This window comes from Adiantum capillus-veneris, chromosome 5 (assembly GCF_014529385.1).
Source record: "Adiantum capillus-veneris isolate H3 chromosome 5, ASM1452938v2, whole genome shotgun sequence".
In the NCBI taxonomy this organism is placed as follows: Eukaryota; Viridiplantae; Streptophyta; class Polypodiopsida; order Polypodiales; family Pteridaceae; genus Adiantum; species Adiantum capillus-veneris.
The window spans coordinates 114,631,595-114,651,957 of NC_140935.1; the positions used below are offsets into that span (position 1 = coordinate 114,631,595).

The 20,363-nt window shown below is 42.1% G+C and overlaps 1 protein-coding gene across 1 annotated transcript; it reads right to left on the minus strand.

Annotated features, from left to right (window-relative positions):
- Positions 1-215: 215 nt before the first annotated feature.
- Positions 216-4,820, minus strand: LOC147457947 (glutamate--glyoxylate aminotransferase 1-like). Its single transcript, XM_086512713.1, has 13 exons — positions 4,548-4,820; positions 3,334-3,399; positions 3,102-3,219; positions 2,940-3,021; positions 2,521-2,608; positions 2,264-2,422; positions 1,964-2,137; positions 1,618-1,749; positions 1,481-1,546; positions 1,324-1,388; positions 1,151-1,242; positions 878-1,034; positions 216-638 (listed from the first exon to the last, which is right to left on the minus strand). Exons 1-13 carry the CDS (start codon positions 4,665-4,667, stop codon positions 506-508), a joined length of 1,452 nt encoding a protein of 483 aa, XP_086368839.1. The 5' UTR covers positions 4,668-4,820; the 3' UTR covers positions 216-505.
- Between the last annotated feature and the right edge of the window lie 15,543 nt (positions 4,821-20,363).

Consider the following 20,363-nt stretch of genomic DNA (forward strand, 5'->3'; position numbering starts at 1 on the left):
TAAAAATGTGAGGGAAGCAAGTTCGGATGTGATCAAAAGCTGAGCACTCCAATAGTGTGTGATACTCAAAACTCTCGAACTTGCAGTGAGCATAATGTGCACCCTATCTCACATCGAAGGGAGTGGGAGCTACGCCGAATGGTTGAGAGAGAGAGAGAGAGAGAGAGAGAGAGAGAGAGAGCTATCTATCTTTGGTACAGTCAATTCAGTCCATGTAATCAAACGCCAAACACAATGCAGGTCTCTCATTCCGAAATCCATCTCATAGAAATATATAAGCATTTGGAACCAGGGTGACCCAGCTCATTGGCATGCCTGCTAGATTAACGACATAATACTTTTTGGAGATAAGCATACACAGCTGGTGCTGCTATTTATTGGGACCGCATGTGTAAAGAATTGTGCACATTTTTGTCCACCCATACCCAAAATTCAACTGCCTTGCCTTCGCAGCAACAATTGTCAGGTTCCAATGTAATTGTACATATTCCTCGATTGTTATGTCTCATAATTTGGATAGAGCCCCAGATGGCCCCTCATATTGTGACATGAAGTTGTCATTAAAGTTCTTGAACAACCTCATAACCTCTGGCATTTGGTCCTCACTTGGTAGTATTGTGGTTCTCAAGTGGAATGTACTGTAGAATAAGAAAAGACTTGCAGGTTTAGTTATGTAAAGACCAAACCAATGTACTATAGATTTACCTAGTATAAATGCATTATACTTCCATGTGTAATGCATATGATCACCAATTATACATAATGCATTTTACATACATAGTAGTACGAATGCATTATACATTACACGAAATTGGTAATCATATGCATTATGCATTGACGGTTTGAATGTCTGGAAACCTTCCTTTATTAAGCTTACCCTTCCTTTTGTCCAAAGCCGGAGCCAGGTACTGTCGATATTCCAGTGGCCTCAAGTAGCTTCAAGCAGTAAAACACATCCGGTGCCTTCCCCGTTTGTTTGGCAGCCGCTATGGCAGCCTGTGGCAGCTTGATTTTTGGAAATGAGTACATTGCACCTGAAAAGCAATTTGTCGGAATGAACGAAAATAAATCAATGATGATCGAGATGGTAAACCATACTCTCCCACCTCTGCCACAACGAACAACACACAGCTTTTCAGTGAAAGAGTACCTTCAGTAAAATTACAAGTGATGTTTCTACAGCTATTGAAGCCATCAGTCATAATACGAGCTCGCCTCCGCAAAGACTCTAGGATGGCCTTGCTGCACATTTGCAAGGGTACTAATAAATGAGCAATCTGTTTATGTTTGAGCCAAGTAGACGATACATTTATCGCTAATCACCTCTCTTCAGAATATCTTGGGTATGAGATCTCGCCTGGCTTTGGTGGATTAACCATCAGTCCTACCTGCAAATGTGAAGGCAATTGCTGCATCAGATTAATAAGGACTCAAAATGGAAATGGCGATGTCATCACAAAAGGGAACAAGACTGTCTTACAAAAATTTGACCTGGTACATTTGGACTGAGAGCAATCGATGCCACTTTGTACAATTCATCTACTGTCTGTCGTAGCGCAAAACATCAGACTCATAGAGATATCATGAGAAAATTCACAATTTGAGCTTAATGTTTACCTTTGGATGAATGTTTGTTAGCTCCAAATATGCACCACGCTGACCGCACTCACCCCAGAAGCCCTTTGAAACAGTATGAAAAGAGACCAGCTCAACCTCCCTGCTGTAAGGAGGACCCATATCCATCATGACCTGCATTCATACTGAATCTTCAGAGTAAAGCATATACACATGAAGGGCATAGGCATTATTATCTCATCTTCAAGAGTATTTCACTGATGCACATGTGTCTCAAGTGTCTCACTATGCACTTTGTTGATACGCATGTGCAGAGGTGATTTGAAGCATGGGATACAATATTCTATAAGACACCATAGAAGGACCCTTAGGATAGGTGGCAGTTTACCTTCTTTGCACTTACAAATGGCCGTTCATCCTGATAAATGTTCAACTGATACACTTCGTCTGCCAGCATCACAATGTGCTCTTCATGACAAAACTGGATAAGCTCTCTCAGATTAGCTTCCGAAAGGCATTGTCCAGTCGGATTTCCCGGATTGATGAAGACCAAACCACGTACCTGATTGAGTGCACAGACAATAAAATTCAATGCTATGTACACTTCAAAGTAATCCCATTAACAGAAATCGCATTGTACCTAGTAAAGTATAAAGAGCCATAGCACAAAAAGAGTGAAGATCCTCACAGTTATTCCTTTCATCCGTGCTTCAACCACTTGGCGTTTTAGATCTTGAACATCCAAACCCCAACCAGCCTCCTCACTCAAATAGTAAGGTACCAAAGTCCCACCAACGAGCTGAATTGTTGCAGAATAGAGAGGATATTGTGGAATAGGACAAAGCACCTACCACCCGTAAGTAGCAAAATCATCCTCAGCATCTTTACCACACGAGATCCCATACGCATGAACTAGACAGATAGAGCAATAGAGCCTGCACTTACCCCATCCTTCTCATCCCTAATGAGAAGGTTGAGAAGCTGAGCTACACCTTTGCTAGCTCCGTCGGTGAGAAAAATCAACTCTGGATCACTGTAAACCTTTATTAGTCCTAAAGCACAGCTCCACAATAATAAAATATTTGCTCCTATAATCCTTGTTTGCTCTCCATACAGACAGAATATACATAGCACCACTCTACAGTCAATGCCCTTGAACGAAAAGACTACAAAAAGATTGGCGGCAGCTGCGTTTATGCAAAAGGACGATGTAGATCCACTACTAGGTATGCATTGTCATACAAGTTGATCAGGGATGCATAATATTGGCGTTTCCACGGCACATATAGGTGATGGGACGGGTCTCATTCAAAATGCATACATGTTTGTTTATTCACAAGCTTCTCTCGGAAAGATGACATTACCTTGGATACCCGTCTCGCCTCATAAGGAAGTCAGCAACATCTTTCCTTATGCCAGGTAGCCCTCGTGAATCACTATAAGCACCTACAAACAGGAAAAGAAACCTTGTGCAACTGAGAATGAAGATACGAGTGTATGTATGGTCGACAAGCCACCACAGTTACCTAGTCCACCAGATGTATATGACAAGTACTGTTTCGCACGGGCGATGGCGTCAGCAGGGAAAAAAATGTCTGCATTTGGATCATCCATGAGAAATGGGGCTTGGCAAAGCGCAATCACCTGAAGCATAATATTGTCAAGGATACATTACAAACAGCAGGTTGGCAAAAGAAAAATCATAAATTCTCCCCTTGCGGTGTGAACAAAGTCTCAATGATAGAGAGCATAGAGTACCTGGCGAGAAAACGTCAGTGGTTTCTGACCCAAGGCATGTGGGTTGCCTACATTGGTAAAAATAATCTGCAACATAACTATCATTTAGAAATAGGAAATATTGCTGTGACAGCAAAGGCTTGTATTCACAATGTTTAAAATCCTCATGAGCAGAGCATATCACACTGAGCTTATACACAGTAAACGAAAATTAGATAAGGAAAACACATCCAAAGAGGGGTTGTCTTTTCTAATTCCGAAACAAAAGGCATTTTCAGCACATTGTATTTCCAAGCAAAATCTTATGCATACAAAGACCAGAGACAGGTGAAACCGTCGGATGTGTCATTCTTGCAAGAAAATGTAGGTATACAAACTTAGATATGGGTCAGAATACCAACTTTTAATGGCAAAAAAGTGCAATGTTCGCGGTGCGGACAGAGCATGAAACTCATGTTCTTTTTACCCATCTGCACATTCTTCAATGTAAGTGCAAAACGGGCAGTCTGCCGTGGCACAAACTGATATTCAGACAATCACCAGTTATAAGGTTTTCCGGCTCTGCATGCACAGGTCTTGGAATCAATCTCCAATGGCAAATGCAGCAACCCTAGGCCATCAATGTATTCCATATAACCCATCCTAAGAGCTCAAGCCAAAATGCACTGTGTCCATAATTAAGCTGAATCAAATCCTTGCTGCAATCCATGTTTGTATCCATCTTTCTGTGTGTGTGTGTGCACATGCGTGCGTGCGTGTGTGTGTGTGTGTGTGTGTGTGTGTGTGTGTGTGTGTGTGTGTGTGTGTGTGTGTGTGTGTGTGTGAGAGTGAGTGAGTGAGCATGTGCGTGTATGTGTGAACTCAGTTTAGACATCTTGAACACCTTTTTTGCGCAAAGAACGACCTCAAGCATTCCCGTCGTATCACCAATTCAAAAAGATTCATCAGTGGTCTTGAATTCAATCCCCCTCAGTAGAATGCAAGGCTAACTCGGCACTATGTTTTGCATGACCGTCCCAGAAGCTTGTGTCACCCTTGAATGTGTGCATATGTAAGCTGAATGTGATCCTTGCTTAAAGCACTCAGGGTTGTAACCATGCATGCATCTGTTTGTGTGTCTACTCATTACAGACATCTAAAAGACATTGAGCAGGGCGTAAAGGTAACCAAGAACTGCTGGTGCAATCAATTAAGCTATGGAGTGGACGGAATTCTACAAAGGGAATCAGTGTTACCTTTTTTCCTTGTTTCTGAAGCTCAGAAGCCCGAATGTAAAGCTCTCCACGGACAGCATACACCATCTTCTTGATATTTCCATTGATGGTGTCTGGAGCAAGGACCTTCTTGGGCGCCATATCTCTCCTCTCTCTCTCTCTCTCTCTCTCTCTCTCTCTCCCCCCCAAAACACACACACACACACACACACACACACAGTCACTCTCTACTCTCTCTCTCACTCACTCACTTCACGCGCGCGCGCGAAAGCGAACGAACACGACTTTCAGTGGAAATGACAAAGTTCGTTTATATATGAGCCAAAGTTGTGGCCAGCTTCATTTCTTGTATGGTATAATATGCATGTGTTATTCAAGAAATCCTTGAACACTCGTTGAAGTTGAGAGAGAGGCTGGGTGCCCCACGGCTCTTCATGCAATCCTTGAAAAGTCGTTAAGGTAGCCAAAAGGGCTATCTTGAAACATGGGATCACGAATGGAGGCACTACCATGTGGAGGAGGTGCAATCTATATAAATTTCAAACTTCTAGCTATAATTTGCAAAGTTTAAGAACGCTTTAGTTTCATCTCATCCGAACTGGAGAGAGTCATTTCTTAGGTTGAAGGGCTTTGGCTAAAGCGAACCTGTCTTTTCCCAAGCCCTAGGTCTCCATTTTATTATTGATGGAAGCGGGAAGCCTAAATTAGGTCGCCAATGCCTACTTTCGCAAATTCTTGCAGAATGAGATGTAGCCACAAAAGTGACAACAAAGTATTACCTCTACATTCATGCAAATTCGTTATGAAGGAAAACTACATTCGACATTAGACTCAATCAATCAAGGAATTTACACTACAAACAGGGATATGAGAACTCGAGGGGGCAATTCAAGAAAGGCCCGCACAACATCTATATTCAAGGAATATTTATTAAACCTTAAATTAGGAATAACTTAAGTTTTGAGAATAAAGGGTGAAGCTTTGATGTTTCAGCCTTGAATAAGATATAGTGTTAAAAGCAATCACATAAGAGGAATCCATCTCCTCTAGAGTATTTGCTTGCAATTGTGCTATGATAGTTGTCAATAGAATTGTGTTTTTCTCTAGTTCTTGCAAATGGATGACCAAAGCAATAGGCTAACCTTATGCCTCTTACAATTGTTGTCTGATCTTTGCAAATAAATTAGAATAAAGGAGTAGGATGGAAAAATGCAACCTCCAAGATCCCTCTCATTTGAGACATTGCATCACATATCTTGTAATGCCATGTGCAAGTGAGCTATTATATTGGTGGTAGAGCTCATCGACCAGACATCAATAGGGTACATCAAAGCATAGGTATTGAACATGTAAGCACCGTAGCAGACTACAAGAGGCAATTGAGGTAGCATTTTTAGGAAATATTCACATTCCATGCAGTGGAATCAATGTATCCTTCTACGCTCGGGTGGTGATCATAAGCTTCCCATTTCCTCCTCTCCTTGGCTATGTTATTATGGTCCATCCACCACTATAAGAAGAGCTCTTCTACTCGTATTTTCTAAATCAATTTCAAGAAATTATTCTAGGTTTTCTTTGTATTGAATCTATACTCTCTTCTTGTGCATATTGTAGCAAATGGATTCCTACCTATTCCCTTATTCCAACATACTCATAATGGTATTGGTATATGTGGAAACACTTAGAATTGCCAAGGAAATCTATCACATCACTGGGGTTTTTTTTTCTCATGTACTTTGTGTGATACACCATTCTAGGGCTTGCTTATCTCTTGCCTTGTAGATGTTTAAAGTGATATTACTTTGTTTTCATTGGCCCTTAGAACCCCAACCCTAGCATTTCGTATCAAATCAATGGCTATAGGTTCCTGAACAATGTCATCATTATCTTCTTCTACAAATATTTTTGGCTTTGTGAAACAAGCCTTAGTGGAAGAACAAAATTGGGCATACATTTGACTTTTGCATCTAATATCTAACCAACCCAAATGATTTTCTCATATTAATGTGGGAGAATAAACGGGAACAAGGGTTAGAATATAGACATGTGCTTACGGATCTATCTCAGCACGGGGCCAATGGTAAAGGGGTCCAAATGAGGGATGGTCTGTCAAAGAGCAAGGCTAGCTAATGGAGCTTAAAGACTTTAGGGTTAGCTTCATTAAAGACCTCCAATGGTTAGTGTCAAAAGTCATTTGACCTTAGGCAAGCTAGGGTTGTGCTTAAGGTGGGAACTCGGCCCAAGCTTGAGGTACTTGTCATGCTTGCTAACTAAGGTGCTTGAGGTGGGTGCTTAATGACTAAGGTGCTAAGGTGCTCCACTACTAAAGTGCTTGAGGGGTTAAGGTGTTCAAAATTCAAAGCACATCCCTACTCATGAGGAGGTGAGCCCTCTTTGTAGGAGCTAGAGAGAGAACACACACACACCCTCACACAAGGCAAGCTTGGTACAAAGAAAGCAAATAGGACACTTTTCAAGCTCCTCTTCGTGTTTCCCTCATAGTGTGCCTAAAGCCTATTGGTTGGCCTCCCAACGGGTCCAATAATTAAATTTAGTTAATTTAATTAAGTGTCCTCTCTCTCAAAGGGGAAAGGGGGACACTTGTCCCAAGGCTACCCTTGTTGCTTGATGTGCACTAAGCATGTGATTAGCCAAGCTTGAGGAGGTCCAATCAAGTGCAAGCTAGTGCTAGAAGAGGGGGTCGACCAAAGCAAGGAGGGGGTTAGCTTGGGGGGTATACTCACACACACGCACACATGCACACACACACACAATTTAATTAATTGTTTATGCATTTATCAAGTCCTCTCTCTCAAAGGGGAAAGGGGGACACTTGTCCCAAGGCTACCCTTGTTGCTTGATGTGCACTAAGCATGTGATTAGCGAAGCTTGAGGAGGTCCAATCAAGTGCAAGCTAGTGCTAGAAGAGGGGGTCGACAAAAGCAAGGAGGGGGGTAGCTTGGGGGATACACACACACACACACACACACACACACACACACACACACACACACACATTGTGGAGTTGCAAAGTGCAATAGCTCCATCTCCTTCTCCAATCTTGTAGAGAAGTAGAGAGCCTACACCAACACTCTTGGCTATGGAATGCAAATCCAACCAAGAGCCATGCTCCAATGTTTAAGCTTGCCATCTTCTCCATCTTCATTACTATGCTATTATGTATGCTAAGCAAGAAGAGTGTTGATAAGTGAGGAACTATTTCTTTCTCCTACGAATGTTTCTTCTTCCTCTTCCCTACCCTCATTCCCCGCTAGCTCTCTCTACCTTTGAAGATGTTTGAGGCCTTGGGACTGAGACTGTGGATGGTTAATGTTTTTTTTTTAAGTCTATGTTATGCTCGTGATGCATGAAGCTTTCCATCTTCATTGCACCACCTAGGTCACAAGGAACACAAAGATTGTATTGTACCAAGTTTCTCTTGATGGGAGAATCTATAATACAAAAGCCTATTGGAGGGGGCACTGGCTCCATATAAATCTAGTCCTTAACTCTTGTCGAGTTCTCTAAACTCTCTCTCTTGCAAAAGTATCATTCATGCCAAGTTAGTTGAGTATTATGCTTAAGTTGCTACCACTAAATAAGTTCACGCTCTATGTTCTCAAAGTAGTCTCACAAAAATGCTCTCTCTAATTCTCCTAATTCCGCTATTCTCAAAGTTCATAGGCCATTTTTCAATGCTTTACATTTTCATGTAAAGCATTGAAAACTACATTAATATTTGGCGTACTAAAAGAAGGTGAAAGATTACGAAGGCTTGCTAATGAAGTTAAGTTTGTAGAGGTTAGAGTGAAGAGTTTTGTGTATCATATATTTTTTTAAGTCATATTAGTTGAGAGTTTTTGAGCTAAGGTTTAGTGCAATGGAAACAGTAAGTTTATAGTTAAATGGTTTGATCAAAACGTGAAGTTAGTTCCTATTGTAATGTTGGGTAAGATAGTTGTAAACAAAGTTTCAAGGGTGGGTTAGTGTCAATGTTGAAATTACTGAGGAGCATGATTAGAATATGTAGATGTTATGGTGTGAGTATTTTGAACAATGTCTCTAGCAACAATTGTACTTGACTAAAGGGTTTATAATACAATGTTTTTACTGCTTGTGGGCCTGTATGTTTGGTACTAAAGACTAAAATTATATCTTTTATTTTATTTTTGCAAAAAATGCTATGATGGGGTAGATCTAAGAGAGCTGTTATAAGATGTTGACCTCGTATCAAGTCTTGTATCTATGACGTTTCTGTTTGGGAACTTTGAGATATGAATGGGTTAAGCTTAGCAGTTGTTTTAAGCAAAGGTTCTCAGTGTTTCTTGGCTACAAAAAATGTAACAAAGAATGTTGGACGATCAAGCTGAGTAATCATAAAAATGCACTTGCTAGAGAGAGAGACTTTATACAAAGAAAGTACTCTTTTTGTGAAATTAATTAACAATCAAGTCTTTCCTATGCGTTCTTAGCTATGTGATTTGTGTGGACACCAGTTTGTGGCTTTCAAAATTGACCATAATCATGGTAAAATGCCATAATATTTACATAAAATGCATGCATTTAGGTAGCTCAAGTCTATACAAATTGCCAAAAGTAGATACACCTTATCTTTCACATGCCACACAAAAATCATTTGTGGAAAAACTCAAAGGGGTATTTCCCTCACAAGGAACCACAAAAACACCTTTGTTGTTATGGTCTACTACTGGTTGTGATAATTCATTTCCATGCCGCATAACATTTATAGCTACATCTTCTTCTTCTATAACATAATTATTAGGTAGAGGATATTGTGAGCTCTAAAAGTGGTTTAGCCATTATATATTTAGCACTATTTTCTTGCTTCTATATAAAGATGTATGCAAAAATTGACTAGTTGTTTTCAGTTTGCGAGTCGTGGATGTACAATTTCGATAAGGTAGCAATGGTTATATTGAAATTTTGTTTGATAGCCTGCTAGGATTGAGGCTTCATCACATGAATAAACCTTGGTCATATGTATTGTGCTTTACTTAAATTTGCTAAGATGTTAACAATGCTTTCCCACAAGCCAAATTGTCCATCATATGTAAGCTCTCCAATTTTGGCAAATGGTAACCTAGTATTGAGAAGGCAAGCCTCTGTATGATTTATTTTTTTAACCACATATAAGGGAGAATTATATTCAATTGAGTGCAGTTGAGCAAGGAAGGCCCCTTTCCCTTTCTTGTAATGTCCTCAAGATGGACAAGGATAGTTTTTTACGTATTTCATTGGTTGTAGATGTGTCTACGACCGATCTAAGACTCTTTCGAGGGGGAGAGATGTAAATGGTCACACACACACAATAGCATGAGAATTTTTCATCGTGGGATCTAGCATTTAGAAATTTTTAAGAGAAACACTTGTAAGCCTTGGTTTAGATCTAAAAAAAGATCTCATCATGAATAAAGATGGTTTATTCTTGAAAAACTCGAGGCATGTGACATTGAGCACTCGCTGCTACTGCACCCTTCCCTCGCCATCGCTCCACCTGCTTGTGTGTTGCACATTACACGTCCCGCTGCCTTGCATGCCCTAGCCTTCAGCCCGCCCCCTATCCTTGCACATCCGTCCCGTGCCTTGCTTGCCTCACACCCCCCTACATTGCCGCCCCCTACCCTGCTCGCTCCATCCCCACATGCCTTCCACCTTGCCGCTTGTGTTGCCCCCAGCACACATAGTGTGGGCCACCTTCTTCACGCTCGTCTCCTTGTAGAGGTGGGAAAGATGATTGGCATACGGCTTCTCATGTGGGGATACTACCAAATTGAGTTTGAGACTCCCGAGATGGCTACCAAGGTCATCACGATGAGCCCGCTATCCATTTGAGCATTCAAGGCTCACTTTTGACAGTGGTGCCGTGGGTTTGACCCAGCTTTAGATATTCTATCCAAGGAAGTAGACCTCTCCATTTTGGTGTGCTTCCCTGGCATGAGGAGAGGGTACTTCCTACTTCTCTTCAGGATTGGTTCTAAGATTGGAACATTCTTAGAGACTCCGCGCACAACAACTTCAATCCGTGATGAGGTTGTAGATACCTACAATACACGTTGCGGTTCAAGACACCTACACTCTCCCAAAGGTATTTTTCCTACCTACGATCAATGGCGATTGGCTCTGCCACAAAATGTGGAGTATTCAAGACTCAAAAACCAGTGCTTCATGTGCAAACACATAGGCCATTTGGCGAAGGCCTGTCCTCATAGAAGATCTTGACTTGCATCGCACACTCATCTTCTCAAGGCTGATCATTCATAACATACAAATACCCAAGGTACATAGGTTGGTACCACTTCAGAGCTTGGTGACCCAACAGGTGATGGCTGGCAGTAGGTTCAAGGCCACTGTCTTTAAGGATGGACTCATCACATTGCCCCCTGGTGGCTGACCTATGGCAATCCAGCAACAATGGGTTCCTACAAGGAACCGCTTTGACCCCTTAGTTGCCCACCCCTTCTTCGACTACGGCTTTACCCAATTCCTCAATGAGACCTCAAGGCAGCCTATCTCTTTCTGGCTATGAGAGGCACCAAGGCTTTATACATTGTGGTTGGTTTCTCCTTCCCACTATGTGGTAGAGATCACATGGATTGGAATCTGCATATAATGCTAGCTTGGCTCCAAGTCTAGGCTCTAGTGTTTTTGCTCCACATAGGGAACCTAGGAGTGACAAACTCAATTTAGACACTCTAGTGTTACCATATACATGTGGTAGTGATGTGTGTGAACACACTAGGACCGCCGGGGCATTTTTTCCCTCTTTAGGAGGGTTTTTCCCCCGTGCATTGTATATACGCCCATCACTCTAGGGCTATCTATCTTTCCATTGCACACTAAGTAACACACTCTCTATTGTGTGCCTTGAGCTTCCTTCGTCTTCTCCAAGCTGTGTGTGTTTCTCTGCAACCCTAATTCCAACAATTGGTATCAGAGCAGGTCACGTCCTCCCGGGCTTAGTCGCCAGCTGCTCCAGCACACGCCTGCTCACTTTCTCTGATTTCAGTGAGATTTGGCGAGCGTTCGCAGGTCGACAAAATTTTTTGGGAAAGCTCGAAGAGCTGGTCTACTCAGAATTTTGATTTGGACTCATTTCGGCCTCCGTTTCCACTACAGGCAGTACTGCACAGGGTATTTCATCATTTTGTGCAGAATTTCTGTCAGTGCCGTTTTCTACATAACAGGTGCCTTATAGTCTTCTACGGTTTGTGCTATATAGCACAGGTTGTTCCCGCTCCGTTTCTCCTATTTTCGGGCAATTTTCACATCAAGTGCAGCATTTACCATGGCTGACAACAACAACATAGATGTGTTCAAGATGTTTGCTGCTGAGGACAGGTTGGATGAGGACAACTACCCTATGTGGGCTTATATGATGCAACATGTTCTTGTGTCAAAGGGTGTCTGGAACATTGTGCAAGGCATTGATGTACATCCTTGTTCTGAGGATGTAGGCGATGTTGAGGATGTTGCAGGTCTTGCTGCAAGGATTGCAGATGTTAGAGTTGTTTTGCCTACGGCAGAACAAGCTCGTTGGGATGTTAAGGATGCGTAGGCTCATGCATTGATTGCGTTGTCTGTGAAGCGCACCATTGTTCCTCACATCCGTTCAGAAAAATCTGCAAAACAGGCTTGGGATATTTTAGCAGGTCTTTATGCAAGCCGCAATGAGGCTAAAATTGCTTTGCTGCGTAAAGAGCTGGAGTCGAAGATTATGCATGAGGAAGATGATATGGACACTTTCCTTGCTAGTGTCAAGGATATCAATGAGTAGCTTATTTATGCAGGTGAAGTCATTTAAGATAGTTCCCTTGTGCAGACTGTTCTTGATGCCTTACCAGATTCCTACCAGACTTTTGCTAGTACTTGGAGACTTATGACCCAACGAAATCTTGAAGTTGTCAAGTTTGATGCATTATGCACATTGCTGTTGCAAGAGTCACTTTCCAGAAAAAACAGGACTAGGCAGCGTGCAGTTGAACAGGATTTTATTGCTTCTCAAAGAAAGGGTGGTAACAGTAATGTAGCCACTTCTTATGGTTCTGCTGCGAGTGGCAAAAATTCTGTTCATAATGCTTCTGCTGCTGGCAGCACTTCGTCTGGCAATTCTGGTGATAAGGGGAAAAAGAAGATGCGTTGCCATTATTGTTGTTATAGAATTGATATTTTATTAGCTATTGCAGCTGACGGGTGGCAAGAGCATCAGCAGATAATGGATTATGCAGAAGGATGTTACATTTTATGTATATTTGATTATTCAAGTGCTTTTTGTGAGCTTTGGCCAATTATGTCCGGCCGGCCAGTTTGTACTCACTTTGACCATTCAAGAATCTATAAATTAAATACGTGCAAGAGGGAAATGGTCACTCTTGCACGGGGGGAGATTGCACCTAGTGTCTGCGTTGCTCTTCTCATCTCTCCTCTCTTCTCTCTCGCCGTGCCAGGCGTAGCACTCCGCTCTAGGAGGTGCGCCTGCACGTGCGCTGTCTTGCTCTTTGTCTCTCCCTGTTCGTGTACAACTTGGATTATGCGTTGTGTGATTCGAGGTACGCAGATTTATTCGTTTATGTCTTGCTATGCGCTATTTTGAGTATTTTGCAGGGCTCTCTACTGTTTCACGACATACGCTATGACATTATTAATATTTGATACTATAGTAAATTCTCAAATTGAAATTAGGTTAAAAGTTCCCTTATAACTACAATTAACTTCTTTGTTGTAATTAATCTATCTTGTATCACTTAGGAGGACGTAAGGCAAGAATCTTATCATCAATAACTACAATCACTCTTCAACTAAATCTCTAGCTTTTTCTATGTACAATTCTCGACGTTACATCACACTGCTATTTTTTTTCTTTTAACATAGTTTAATAGTTACGTATTGCTTTATCTTGAACAGGATGAAGCATTGTTTTATTTCTGGGCCAAATTATTAACACAAAACTTAACACATTTTGGATTTGTTAACTATGTTTTGTTGTAAGTTTGACAGTTGCAGCTTTCTCCTCCTGGTGCCTCTCTCTACATGCACACATTCATATATCTATTTTCCAATGCAGTATAACAACCAGGTACGTACATCCAATACCTCCTTGCTTTCCTATCTTCCAAGCTATGCACCTCGCTATTTTTTTTATTTTTTATTTTAATGGTGACTTGAACTCTTCACTAAATGGAGTTTTTATTGAGAACATTTACCATTAAGTTACTCCCATGAGCTACGATACTTTGCATTAATGAATAAACAATTTGTAAGTGATTTTCTATACTCCAATGTGGTGTCCAACAGTTAGTACATATTTTCCTCTTTTATGTCTTGTCAGGTCCATTGGTCACATGCACACAGATTCGCCGATTTAGGCAACACCAGTTATCTGTGCAGATCCGCCGTTTTAGGCAGCACACTGAAAAATTACAGATTCACAAGAGTAAATGCAGAGTCGCCGATTTAGGCAGCATTAGTGCAGATTCGCCGATTTAGGCAGCACGTCTTATTGGTGTAGATTCGCCGATTTAGGCAACACCGATCACAAAATCATGCTGCAATGGCTGGCCACCACTGCAACTGGTATGATTTTGTTACCCGGGTACATAATGAAAGTGATTTGGATTTGGACTTATATTGTGGAATTGGAATTGGATTGGGATTTGGTATCTTGTGATTATTACAATAGTGTTTATGTGATGAGACTTGACATTATGAGATTGATGATGAGTGTGACCAATGATATCCTGATTCATCAGGGTATGACATATACTACTTATTCTAGTGGTATGGGACACTATAATAGGTAGTATGTGGATGATGGTAGGCATCAGCTAATGTTGTTTAGTTTCATAAATTTTTCTTTTATTATGTGATGTTTTTGACACAACATACTAATCACTGTTTTTGACAAGTATTGTTTGCAATTTTTTGTTCTTTGCAACTGAGGGCAGTTGTTGTCCAACGGAGAGGTATGTTATAGAATTGATATTTTATTAGCTATTGCAGCTGACGGGTGGCAAGAGCATCAGCAGATAATGGATTATGCAAAAGGATGTTACATTTTATGTATATTTGATTATTCAAGTGCTCTTTGTGAGCTTTGGCCAATTATGTCCGACCGGCTAGTTTGTACTCACTTTGACCATTCAAAAATCTATAAATTAAATACGTGCAAGAGGGAAATGGTCACTCTTGCACGGGGGGAGATTGCACCCAGTGTCTGCGTTGCTCTTCTCATCTCTCCTCTCTTCTCTCTCGCCGTGCTAGGCGTAGCACTCCGCTCTAGGAGGTGTGCTTGCATGTGCGCTGTCTTGCTTTTTGTCTCTCCCTGTTCGTGTACAACTTGGATTATGCGTTGTGTGATTCGAGGTACACAGATTTATTCGTTTATGTCTTGCTATGCGCTATTTTGAGTATTTTGCAGGGCTCTCTATGCTCTCGTCTGTAGCAATTGTAAAGCCAATGATCACTTGATCAAGTCGTGTCCTAAGTTGAAGGCCAAAGAGGCTAAGAAGAAAGAGGGTGGTTCCACTGCAAATACTGGTTCCACTACAAATGTAGCCATTGTTGAGTCTTCTGTGAAAGGAGACTGTAATGCTGATGTTGATGTAGAATGGGCTTTTAGCGCAGAGTGCACTTACAATCCTGTTGTCCATGATGCATGCTTGTCAATTGCTGCAGATTCACATGTGTGGTATTTCGACAGTGGTGTTACAAAGCACATTACCTCACATCGTGAATTGTTTACCTCTCTTGAGTCTGTCCCTCATGGGAATTCAATCACTTGTGCCAACAACGCCTCTTATCTAGTTCAAGGAGTTGGAAAGATTGTGCTCATTGTTGCTAATGGCAGTTCCTTCACACTTGTTGATGCACTTTATGTACCTGGGATCAAGAAGAATCTCTTGTCTGTATCCGCACTTGCTAGACTTGGACTTGTAGTCAAATTTGTGGATGACAGATGTACAGTTCATGATCTCAGTTTTGGTGATGAAATTGTTGCATCCAGCCTTTTGTGCCGTGGGCTGTATAAGCTCACTTTGTATGACAAGTGTGGACAAAATTTTGCAAATGATGTTGCAGATTCAAGGGCTATTTCAGATGCAAAACTTTGGCATGCACGTTTTGGTCATCTGAATTTTGCCAGTTTGCTACGTTTGCAAAAATCTGATATGTTTGCTTCTTTGCCGCCTCTTGAAGCACCTGTCACACATGTTTGTGAAGGCTGTATTTTGGGTAAGATGCAGCGTTCTAAATTTCCAAAGGATGGTTCAGTTCGGGCCACATGCAGGTTGCAGCTTGTGCATAGTGATGTTTGTGGGCTCATGCAAAATCCGTCCTTGGGCAATTACCTGTACTTTGTGACTTTCATTGATGATTACTCCAGGCAATCATGGGTATTTCCGCTTAAAGCGAAGTCCGAAGTTTTTATGTGCTTCAAACAATTTCTGGCTATGGCTGAAAATGTCTCGAAATATACTATGGGCACCCTCCGTTCCGATCGAGGGGGGGAGTATATGTCTCATGAATTTAATGCATTTTTGGCTAGTCGTGGGATAAAACACCAATGTACAGTGCCTTATACACCTCAGCAAAATGGTGTTGTTGAGAGGAAAAACAGGTCACTGACAGAAATGGCACGATGTATGGTCAAAAGTCAAGCTTTGCCGCATTCTTTTTGGCTTGAGGCCATCATGTGTGCCACTTATGTACTCAACAAGTGTCCTACAAAATCTTTGCAGTCTATTACTCCATATGAAGCATGGCATGATAGAAAGCCTTCTATTGAGCACATGCGTGTTTTTGGCTGCTTGGCATATACTTTGGTGGCACAAACACATCACTGAAAATTGGATGATAAGGCTGTCAAATGTATTTTTGTTGGTTATAGTGCTGAAAGCAAAGGTTACAGGTTGTATCATCTGCAAACAAAACATATTCTGGTTTCTCGGGATGTAGTGTTTGTGGAAGATTCTGTTCAGCCCTTGCTGTCATGTACTAGAGATAGTAATTTAAGCTCACAGGACATTTATGACACTTTGTTGCCTCTTTTCAGTGCTGGAAATACGAATGTAAGTTCCAATGAGGCAAATGTACAGCCTATGAGGGTTTCTGAAAATGTTCTAGATCAGCCTATTACTGATGTAGATGTACATGATGTACTTGATGAGGAAAGGGCTGAAAATGAGCAGGCTAGAGGTATGCCAAAATGGCTGGTGCACACCTTACGTGACAGTAAATTGGATGCACCTTTGTCTAGTCGTACTCGTTCAGGCTCTCGCCATGCATCTTATGCATCAGATTGTTATGCTTTGGCTGTGTCTAGCTTACATGATGTTGAGGAGCCTCTGACTTTTGATGAAGCACAAAATTCAGAAAATTGGATGGCTGCCATGCAATCAGAATATGATGTACTTATAGAAAATGACACATGGACTTTATGTGATTTGCCTCCTGGCAAAAAGGCCATTGGTACGAAGTGGGTTTACAAGTTGAAACGCAAGCCGGATGGTGAGATCGATCGCCATAAGGCTCGACTTGTTGCAAAGGGTTATGCACAGCAAAAAGGCATAGATTATGAAGAGACTTTTGCTCCCACTTGTCGTATGACTAATGTGCGTTTTCTATGTGCCTTGGCAGCTCATTTTGGTTGGGATGTACATCAATCAGACATTGTTACTGCTTTCTTGAATGGTGACATATTTGAGGAAGTTTATGTAACGCAGCTCGCGGTTTTGTCATAAAAGGACAAGAGGACAAAGTGTGCAAATGTAACAAGGCTTTGTATGGGTTGAAGCAATCTCCTCGTGCTTGGTATGAGAAAGCTGACACTCATTTGGTAAAACAAGCCTTTTGTAATAGTCCAACAGAAAGCACATTGTATGTAAAGCGTGAGGGTGATGTACTTCTCATTGTGGTTCTTTATGTTGATCACTGGACCAAATGAGAGACATATTGTTGAATTTAAGGCTGATTTGAATGCTACATTCAAGATGAAAGATTTGGGGCTGTTGCATCATTATTTGGGTATACAGTTTAAGCAGTGTGATGGTGGTATTGCCTTGTGTCAGAAAAGTTACATAGAGACATTGCTATGTAAGTTTGGACTTGAGGATTGCAAACCTATTACCACTCCCATGGAAAAAAATTTGAAGTTGAGTCTACATGATGCTGGCGATCCTGCTGATGTCACTCTTTACCAAACCGCTGTTGGCTGCCTCATTTATGTATGCAACACGAGGCCGGATATTCAGTTTGCAGTCTCATAGGTCAGCAAATTTATGCATAGCCCAGGGTCTAAGCATTGGCAGTCTATCAAGAGGATTTTCCGCTACCTTAGTGGCACTTTACATCTTGTCTTGTTTTATCCCAAGGGGGGATCATTGCCGCCAGACTTACATGCTTTTTCTGTATCAGGTTGGGTTGGTTGTTTTGACACGCGAGTGTCCACAAGTAGTTTTTGTTTCATGCTTGGCACTTCATGTATATCATGTTTGAGCAAGAAGTAACCTTCTGTGGCCACTTTGATTTGTGAGGCTGAGTACAGGGCAGTCTTCACAGCTACGGTTGAGTGTGTATGGCTCAGACGCCTTATGGCTGATTTGGGTGTGACATGACACTGCCAACACTATCTACACTGATAGTCAGAGCGCATTGGCAGTTGCGAGGAACCCAGTTTAACATGCTCACACAAAGCACATTGAGGTGCATTACCACTATGTTAGGGAGAGGCTCTCAGCAGGAGAGATCAGCTTGGCTTATGTGCCAACACGGGACAACCTTGCGGATCTTTTCACAAAGGCATGGTCTCGTGAGAAGCTTGAAGCTTTCCGCAAAGCTTTGGGCTTACTCCCCTTTGTGGATTGATCCTGTCCTCAGGGCATGGCACTTCCCTTTACTCATGTGCCAGCTCTCGTTCACCGCATCACTCCAGGGGGGATTTGTTACCATATACATGTGGTAGTGATGTGTGTGAACACACTAGGACCGCCGGGGCATTTTTTCCCTCTTTAGGAGGTTTTTTCCCCTGTGCATTGTATATACGCCCATCACTCTAGGGCTATCTATCTTTCCATTGCACACTAAGTAACACACTCTCTATTGTGTGCCTTGAGCTTCCTTCGTCTTCTCCAAGCTGTGTGTGTTTCTCTGCAACCCTAATTCCAACATCTAGCCCCCACTGACCAAGTTCAGTCTGAAACCACTTGATTTAGTTGGATGTAGACACATTGTGGTATACTTCTTTGCAAACACTCAGAGTGCTCCTTGATATGTATTTGTACATCAAGACCCCTATATAGAGGATGTAGCCCTATAGACTGCACGCTCTTCTTGGGCCTAGACCTAGGTGCTTTAGACATGCCTATCTCGGGGTCTCTTAAATGCGGATTACTCCCCATCCAAGTCGGACTTGAAGATTGCAAGGTTGGTTGTTGTGGTATTGGTCTTTTCTCACTGATCCCATGAGGATTGTCTCAAGGAATCTGCACGGTTCAGGTAGACCCCAGTTCCAACGTCAAAGGAGTTGTTTGCATCAGGAGCTTTTGAGATTCCTATTGGGTGGTATAATAAATATACTTATGCTTTAGAAGCATTAGGAGCTTTTGAGATTCCTATTGGGTGGTATAATAGATATACTTATGCTTTAGAAGCATCACTTTAGTGAGATCCGTCTTTGGTGTTGTGGTCAGATTCTGCATGGCCACTATGAGACCTTTTGGTCGGCTGCTTTTGGGCCTAGAGGCATCCAAACCCAAAACCCTGGACTATTGCGGACTCATGGTAGTAGCCCATTGTGGATAGAAGTATCATTGTGCCAGGTAGGGCCCAACGGGTTACTATGTAGGTTCAGAGTAGTCTCATGGGCTTTTTGAACATCTATGCATCCAATCATGCGAGTGAACGGGTTGAGTTTTGGTCACACATTGTGGAGTCCTTGCCTCATGCAGAGCAATGGTGTGTTGGCGGGGACTTCAACATGTTGGAGGACCCCCCGAATAGGATTGGGGGAAGCCATGCTATTATGCACAAGGATGAGTTGGTAGCTTGGAAGCATTTATGTATGAAATTTAGCTGTTTGGCAACATGGAGGCTTTGTACGGCCCTCAAATAGCCTCTCTTTCTCTCGATCTGACTGTAGAACCTACGTTAGAAACCACATTTGTGACATGGGAGGATCTGTCAATATTTTGGCAGGGACTACTTTTTTCGATCATGCATGTCTTACTGTGCCAGATAGAGAGAGGAGAGGGAGTGCCATGCTGTGTATCCATGAGAGGATTCTACTAGATTTTTAGATCTCAGAGAGCATGTGTTGGCACTTTAGGTAGAGGGTTCGGGCACGTATGGCACCCTTGCTAGTAGATTGGCCATTGGTCTTGCGAAGCTTAGTTGCTTATTCCTTTAGGAGTCTGCAACTTGCTTGGTTGCGACCAAGGAGGAGGAGAAGTGGCTCCGACGGGGCATTTTTCCCTACAATGGATGCAGGAGTGCCACCCTGGTAGTCCCCGGATGGAGGAGTAGATGCAATAGGCTTGATAGGAGCTAATCACCATTGAGGAGAAACATCAAGAGTTTTCCTTTCATCGTCATCCATCAGCTTAGCCTGGGGTGGAAGCGACTTAGTAGCAGTGGCCAGCAAGGTGGCCTTAGCCCTGATTCCATCTAAGTGGACCCAGTTGGGAGACAAAGTTACTGGTGATCTCTTTGATACGGATTTATTAATGAGTTTGTCAATTGCACATCCAGCACGTATTGGCATCAAAATATCGCTTCCAAAGTCATCCAGTCTGCCTTTTCTTCATCTCGTAGTTCGTCATACCGTCT